Source organism: Seriola aureovittata, chromosome 19 (genome assembly GCF_021018895.1).
Source record: "Seriola aureovittata isolate HTS-2021-v1 ecotype China chromosome 19, ASM2101889v1, whole genome shotgun sequence".
Taxonomy (NCBI): Eukaryota; Metazoa; Chordata; class Actinopteri; order Carangiformes; family Carangidae; genus Seriola; species Seriola aureovittata.
The window spans coordinates 21,200,842-21,209,072 of NC_079382.1; the positions used below are offsets into that span (position 1 = coordinate 21,200,842).

Here is an 8,231-nt window from a genome sequence, read left to right on the forward strand (position 1 = left end):
TTTATCAAGCTCACATATTCCATGTTCCAGGATTTGGAAACTAATTATATTTGTTATCAGGCCTGTAAACAGAAGTGCTTTTCAGTGTTTTAATTACACAGAAAAAAAAAGGCCAGTCAGCAATTCTCTAATTGCTCAGTGTCTTTTGTAAGTGGTTTCTGTCTCAGCCCATTAGCTCAGATGGCTGTGAGCTGATGTATGATCGATCAGTTGTGACACGTGTCAATTCAAAACTCTGTGTGTGTGTGTGTGTGTGTGGGGGGGGGGGGGGGGGGGGGACGAGGACCTGCAGGAGCTGAGCTGAAGGAAAATTAAAAAGTGTGATCTCTGTGTGTGATGTGACTGTTGAAGTGTTGGGAGTAGATGTTTTTACATTTCTGACAAACACAAAAAGTGACTTTTCTTTATGTAACAGCCGCGATGAAGATGGTGATGTTGGTCAGACTTTCCTCATCATCATTAGTACGAAGCTTAATGATCCCCAGAGGATGATTCTTGATGATTTCTTGTTAAGCACCATCATCAGGTCAAAATTTCCCCTCAGCCGCCACTTTTGTCTGTGGTATTTTGAAATAAAGTCACCGTGTTTCCATTGAATTTACTGGGATGTGAGCCGAGTACTATTTTCTGTTGGTGTTGGTAAAACATTTGAACAAAAACAGCTGAGTTGTATAAACAGTTGTCATGAAGCTTTAGAGACCAAATCTGTTTTTTTGTACCAGGCTGAAAACATGTTAATTTCTGCTGTAAAGTTGGAGCCTCAAGTGGCCATTCAGGGAACTGCAATTCCATGTTGGCTTCATCTTTCAGCCTCAGTGGGACAGGATGCAGTGAACATTTTGCATTAGAGATGAGTTACCTGTCAGTTTCCTCTCGGCATGTAGAAAACCACAACACATTACATTAACTATTTACTCCTGTCAGCTCCCCTTACAGAAAAAAAATTATCCGCACTGTGAAAAACTTTTCACGTCCTATTTGATTTTTATGATCAGACGCCCTGTACCCATCTTCTGCAGGGAGAACCCCCCCCCCCCCAGATTATTCCTGACAGTGCACTTCACTCTAACCCATCTGCAGACATATTTTCCCTAGCTGAGCATTTCTGTGCTCACTGCATCATGCTTCACATTTGTGGAAAACATTTCTTTCCTCTCCTCTCTTCCGGCGATGCTGCTCGCCTCTTGTTGTTTCGATCAAAACCTTCCAGTGTCTTGAAGCCCCGTGAGGAGAAAACAGCAGAGTTTATTTAGGTCACAATGTATGAGAATCTGCTTTATAGATAAGATAAATCACTTCTACACTCTCCTCTCCCGAGTGATCTTACCTGGCAGGAGCAGGGGTGTCATTTCTCAAGTGCTCCTCTGAAGTAATGTGAATGCTTCTCTCTGTTGTGTGGTAGAGTTAAATATGCAAACACAAAAGTAGTGGCTTTTGGCCCAGTGCTTAGTTTATGAAAATAAACTGCTCCATAATGGATCGTTCTGTACGAGGGCCCTCTCGGGCTCACGGCCTGATACAGCTTCTCTGGTTGTAGGTCCTTGACAGGGCAAACAATTAATTTCTATGTATGCTTATAAATAAGTCATACATAATGTGCAGAAAGTGGTACTCTGTATTTATTAGAACAACAGATTAGTGTCTGCTGAGAGCTGCTGAGTCTCTGCAGGTCAAACACTCTGTCTATAGCCTGCAGAGGAGTTTCCATTTTAATGAGTTGGACTGTTTAGTCTTTAAAACAAGACTCTCTAAGTTCTGCTGAAGATTACTGTGGCCTTAATTGACATTACTGTCGGCTAAACCTTTGACTGTCCAATCACAGCTTAGCAAGCGTGACTAGGCCCGGCAGGTACGTCTCTCTTGGGGCTCTATTAAGTTTGATATTCAGTATTTTAAAGGTCATGTCTTTTTTTATCGCCGTTCAAAAATTTAAAATATGAGAAAAAGTGTAAGGAACAGGTGTTGCAAGTGGGCCAAGAAATTAATACATTAAAAAAATTATGTTTCTAAATGTTTTAAAACAAAATAAACATTCATTCAACACAATTCAACAGTTTCAAGAGTGTATGAAGAGTGAAACAATAAAAAGAAAGATCAATTTTGGAAAAAAATCTCAGCGGCCTCTAAAACTCTTGCCCTTCTCTTTGCTCTCTCTCTTGTTACCATGGTAACATTGGTCTTAGGCCTAAGTTAACCTGGGGTTAAGGTGTCAAATCTTTTTGGCTTAAATTTAGTTAATTTTAGCAAATTCAGACTGGACCGACACGACAGACCAGTCTGAAATATCTTTGTGAAACTGGTCCCAGGTCGCACCAGTTCAAGTCAGACTGTAGCAGCAAAAGCGCCTGAGTGTACTGAATTAACCAAGTTTTTATCACCTTTTTAAACGTGAGAAAAAAACCCAAAGCATGCTGGATAATATGAACTCATTACCTTGAAATAAATGACGCGCCCTGAAAGAAGTGGATTACATTACCGTACATCAGAACCGTGTGTGTGTGTGTGTCGCCGCTGAAAGAAAATACTGAACAGACTTTATTTCCATTGGAGACCATTGAATTTATCGCTCCCGCTTGTTTCAGAGATACAGGATGTAATGAAAAACATTTCTTTTCCAAATGGGACTCCGCAAACACAGGGCCGGCTCCCGGCTAACTGGCTTTATTCTTCTGCTTTGTCAGACTGATGAAATTGCGATTGCTCTGCTGGTCTCCCTTCGGAAGTCACCACGAGGCAATATGAGTGAAATGTTTTCCAGTCACACCGGGGTCAGAACCCCTCTCTACTTGTTTATGAGATGCTCTGGAGGATCCGCTCTGTTGGTAATGGTAGGCAGTTTTAAAGGCTGGATTAGAGTGCAATTGGCCCTTTTGTAATAGTGCGATGACTTCTGTATAGATCTGTTATTCCATAATGTGATTTACCCAGTCACACTGTGGTAAGCTTGCAGATGCAGGAATCGATCTGCAAAAAAACAGTCTTTTCTTTAATCAGAGAGAGACAAAAACATTCATCCATCTGTATAAAAGGATGCAGTGCCCTCTCTTGGAGGAGGAGATTCATTCTTGCCTTTTCTCTGAAGGTCAAAAGAGCAACAAGCATTAACATAATGTGACCATTTGTACAGTTTCTCTTCTTAAAGTCTTAATCCTGCTGCCTGAAGACTTTTAGGGATGGAGATTTTAAAGTCTGAAGAAGAAAACAAACAAAAACAAATGCTAAAGCTAAGATAAAGAGCCAGATCATTTTCTCAGAAGATGAAGAAGATCAAAACATGATTAAAAGGAGGTTAAATGTTTGACTTTGACACGCCGACACGCTCGCCGTCACAAGGTCATAGGTGTTAAGACCATAGACTGTGAATAAAAATGGACGTACCCTCTGTGACGTCACCCACAGGTTTTCTGAAGAGCTGTTTCGAAACTCAGGGTGAGCTGCTCCACCGTGGCCATCTTGGCAGTTTCTGACTCCGCCCCTAACTCCTGGCTAATCCAATGGCTCGTCACCAACTGTGTCTCTCTGTTGTTTTGTGCTGAGCAGGGAGTGTAGAAAACAGGAAACAAGGTCAGTGAGAGAGAGATGAACCCAACACTAATCAAAACAGTTAGCTTAAAACAGGCAAAAAAAACATTGACTAGTGCAGCTTTAACTTGTGCAACAACCTCCAGCTTGAACAGACGTAGTTGGGCTATTTATAAACTTAGTTTTCAAAATAAAACTCTTTGTATTTTCCCGTCTTTATTGTGAAAAATAACACTACACAGCAGGTGGATAAACAAAGGTGAACACAACCTACAAACAATGACAAATACTGAGGACAAAGTTGTGTGTGTGTGTGTGTGTGTGTGTGTGTGTGTGTGTGTGTGTGTGTGAGGAAAGTGAAGGTGAAAAGGAAAAACAAGATCTGTTGAGAAAGGGGTTTGGGGAGCTGGAGGGTTAGAGGGGTTTGACAGGTGTGGTTCTTCGTGGCCCTTGGGAGGTGGTGATGCTGGGGGTGGGGGTGGGGGGGTTGTCCTCAGGGTCCTCAGGCCAACGGCGTCAGAGGCAACAGGCAACAAAAGTGATGTGAAAATAAGGAAAAGGGGGAGAAAGGGCGATGGATAGATTCATTAAAATAGCAAAATAAAAGAAACAAAAGGCAAAAAATAAAGGTGCAGAAGAAACAAAAGCAAAAAGCAAACGTTTATTTAAATGGGTGAAGTAAATTTAACTGGAATATGAAACGCAGGAGTGTTAGCATCTTCATTAGGAGAAGAAAATGTGTTGTATTTGTCGTTTTTGCCTTGTGGGAATCGAAAGAGCAGATTTTCGTCAGGTTTGGTCTTATTCATGAGGGACTTAGATCATTTCTCCATTGAAATGTTTTCTATTAAAAGATTTTTTTCCTCTGAACTGCTTCAAAATGAAGCATTATCACATCACACACACTCCTGTCTCAGAGCTGGGTCTGTACATTGGATCTAATCTGATTCTGGAGTCGTCAGAAATAAATAAATAAATATTTAAATGAAACAAAGTGGTGGTTGGTGGGCGAGCATTTCCTCTAATGGCACTGCAGCACTTTTCAGGCGTGTGAGTGTGGCTTAATCACTTGTAAGACTTGATTGAGTGTGTGTTAATAAACATTAGGCTGTCTCTCTCTTCCCCTGGTGATTAGTGGTTTATGTGCTCTGCTCTCTGCAGGCTGAAGACGCAGTCCTGAAGATTGATGGAGGGCCATGCTATTCAAACAGCAGGCATTGCTGAGACAGAAGCTCTTCGTTCTGGGCAGCCTCGCTATCGGAAGTGTCCTTTATCTCGTAGCCAGGGTTGGGACCTTGGATAGGTGAGTCACCGCCGTCACATCCTGAGAAATGTTACATGTTTATTTTAAGTCATTTGAGTTGCTCGGTATATATTTATTTTATTTATATATCTATATACGTATATATATAAGCTCCATATTTTCCTCTTCTTCTGTGTTTTATTTGACGTGCTGATCCATTAGAAGATATATTTGTGGTTTTAAGAACCAAAAGGCTTCTCTCTGGAGCTCTATAACAACAGGTCGGTGAGCCAATCAGAAGAGAGGAGGCTCTGAGCCTCTCTTCTGATTGGCTGGCTGTTTTCTGAGTGATCCAATAAAAATAAAGCAGATTTCAGGTAAAACACTCAGAGAAACCAAATCCTGCAAGGTTTGGATGGTGGGTCCAGGTGGGCGGGACTTGGTGACTGCTTTGTTGTGACATCACAAAGTTACAGGAAGTCCTGACAGCTGGTTTTAAGGCTCAGTTTCTGAATTCAGGCTGTGTGTGTTTCTCTGTGGACTGAGGCTTTGATACCTTCACAGTATTAATAGAGAACTTAGACCTGATCTATAATCAAACTACACATGGACAGAGACCTTATATGGGACCTTTAAAGAAAACAGGTTTAACGGTTCAGTAATAGACGAATATTACTTGATATGCTGTAGATTTGTGTGAGTGTGCAAATGAAAAATAAGACTTTGAATATCTCATGTAAACATGCTGCATTATAGACTAGAAAAGCAATCATGGCTGAACAGGCAGAGAGCACAGCACCTAGAAACTCAGACCTGATTTAAATTAATTTCAAAGACAAATCATGTCTGTTAATTGCTTTCTGGGTTTTCAGCATAAAAAAATCAGCCCAAATAAAATCTTTCCCTCTGGGCCAAGTCTAACATTCCTTTGCATATGAAGAAAAATCCTTGTTTTTATTTGTTATCATAGTGTCTTTTTCATTTCTCACTGGGTTTTTCTCTTTCAGGCTTCAGCCTATTTGCCCCATTGAAAGGAGACTGACCCCCCCTGAGCCAGAGCAAATCCCTCTCCGCACCCTGCAGTTTAAGCGTGGCCTGCTCCATGAATTGCGTAAGGGCAATGCCACCAAAGAGCAAATCCGCCTGCACAACCTGGTCCAGCAGCTGCCTCGGGCCATCATCATCGGGGTGCGCAAAGGGGGCACCCGGGCCCTGCTGGAGATGCTCAACCTGCATCCAGCGGTGGTCAAAGCCTCACAGGAGATCCACTTCTTTGACAATGACCAAAACTACGCCCGGGGCATCGACTGGTACAGAGGGAAAATGCCCTTCTCCTTCCCTCATCAGATCACCATTGAGAAGAGCCCCGCCTACTTCATCACAGAGGAGGTCCCTGAACGCATCTTCAAGATGAACTCCTCCATCAAGCTGCTGATCATCGTCCGGGAGCCGACAACCAGAGCCGTGTCCGACTACACGCAAGTTCTGGAGGGCAAGGAGCGCAAGAACAAGACCTACCACAAGTTTGAGAAGCTGGCCATCGACGCCAACACCTGTGAGGTGAACACAAAGTACAAAGCTGTCCGGACCAGCATCTACACCAAACATTTGGAGCGCTGGCTGAAGTACTTTCCCGTGGAGCAGTTCCACATCGTGGACGGGGACCGCCTTATCACGGACCCGCTGCCCGAGCTGCAGCTCGTCGAGCGCTTCCTCAACCTTCCCTCAAGGATCAGCCAATATAACCTGTACTTCAACGCCACCAGGGGATTCTACTGTCTGCGATTTAACATTGTCTTCAACAAGTGCCTGGCAGGCAGCAAGGGCCGCATCCATCCAGAGGTGGACCCGTCAGTGGTGACTAAACTGCAGAAGTTCTTTCACCCCTTCAATCAGAAGTTTTACCAGATCACTGGGAGAACATTCAACTGGCCGTGATGAGCTTTGAACTTCACTGAGATTCCTTGGATTGGTGTTTGTTTGTTTGTTTTTTTTAAAACACTTAAACGCTATGAGATCTCATAAGATATTAATAGCACTTTGACTGAATTTAATACAAGAACGACAGTGTGACCAAATATAAAGAGGAACTTGATGTACGTTTGTTTTTATGTGTGTTATTACTAAAAGATTCAGTTCAAAGCACTTGATCTTGCCAATTCATTCACCTGTCTGTCAATGTTCCCCATGAAGAAAAGAACCAGTACTGAACTGTGATTAACTAAAGAGATTATTTTTGTTGCTTTTTAAAGGGACTATCAAACACTGACATCCATGCTGTTAAGATAAGCTTTAAGTGTGATGCTTTTTTTCATGATGAAACCCCATAAAAGACGACAAAATGACAGCTCATAAACAACAAGATTGTTCATTTGTTCCCCGTCATGTTGTTTATTTGACCAAAACTTGCATGTGCAATCAAGATGCCATTATACAGTAACATTATAGGATCTTGTCTTCTGTTCATATTGTTTTTCACCGCATTTTCCTCCTAATTCATGCTGTGATGAATCCATTAGAGGGTGACCTCGAATTCTCACCCAAGATATTATCATTACCCAGAAAAAAGGATCATCAGAATGAGTCTGATTTTAAATCCTTCAAAGCGTTTCAGACTTGAGCTCGTGTTTGATTGTAAGTACGTTGTTTCTTCCCCTACAGATTTTTCATTGGTTTGCGAAATACCTGGCAAAAAAAGCCATATTGAAAAAAAATATAAAGTTGTCGTCTGATGATTCTTGTCAAACCAACTGCTTATTCTAAGATGATTAACGAAATATGTCTGTTTCTGTGCAAATATTCATTCTGTATCATGTGTGTTGTTAAAAAAAAGGTTAAATTAAAAGAACATGTAAACATTGTCGACTGATTTATTGTGTGCTGTTGTTCATTTTTTGCTATCAAAAGGAATAATTTAACGTTTTAGGAAACCGATAGGAAGATTGATGCCACCGTCATATCTGGGTATTTACGTTACCATGGTTACTTGACTTGCTGGGTTGTCTGGGTTTTTCCCCAAAGCTGCGGGACTAGTTATTCGTCTAAATTTTTGCGGAAAGAGGAATAAGAAGAAGAAGAAGTATGCAGGATTATAATATATGCTCTCTGTATAGTACAAAACAAGCACATAATGATAAAACATTTCGACCTGGAGGTTTTAGTTCAAGTCCTGGTGAAGTCTGCTCTAAACTGGATTAAAAAATGGGCAAAATGCTCCAGGACATCAAACCTCGGAGAGACACTAAAGGCATCTGGTTTAATGTATGGTTAGTGGATGAATTTAAATTCAATGGATTGTATATCCATGAAGGAAGTTGAAAGGTGAAAAAGAAAAAGGAGGGGTAAGGGGGGGTTTTATCTAACTTTGAGATCTAATCTTGCATTACCACAAAACTACTGACACAGCAAACTGAGACAGGGTTGAATTTCAGTATTTCAGTGTCAAACTGCCACTTGGTTTCTAAAC

The 8,231-nt window shown here is 41.5% G+C and overlaps 1 protein-coding gene across 2 annotated transcripts in view; it reads left to right on the plus strand.

Moving 5' to 3' along the window:
• The window catches only part of LOC130187171 (heparan sulfate glucosamine 3-O-sulfotransferase 5), a 64,410-nt gene extending 56,783 nt beyond the window's left edge, over positions 1-7,627 (plus strand). For both annotated transcript variants that reach the window (XM_056404548.1, XM_056404547.1), the window contains 2 exons: positions 4,684-4,825; positions 5,773-7,627. In XM_056404548.1, the coding sequence (XP_056260523.1) occupies positions 4,719-4,825; positions 5,773-6,703 (1,038 nt within the window). In that variant the 5' untranslated portion in view covers positions 4,684-4,718 and the 3' untranslated portion in view covers positions 6,704-7,627. The remainder of the gene's footprint in view (positions 1-4,683; positions 4,826-5,772) is intronic.
• The last annotated feature ends 604 nt before the right edge of the window (positions 7,628-8,231 follow it).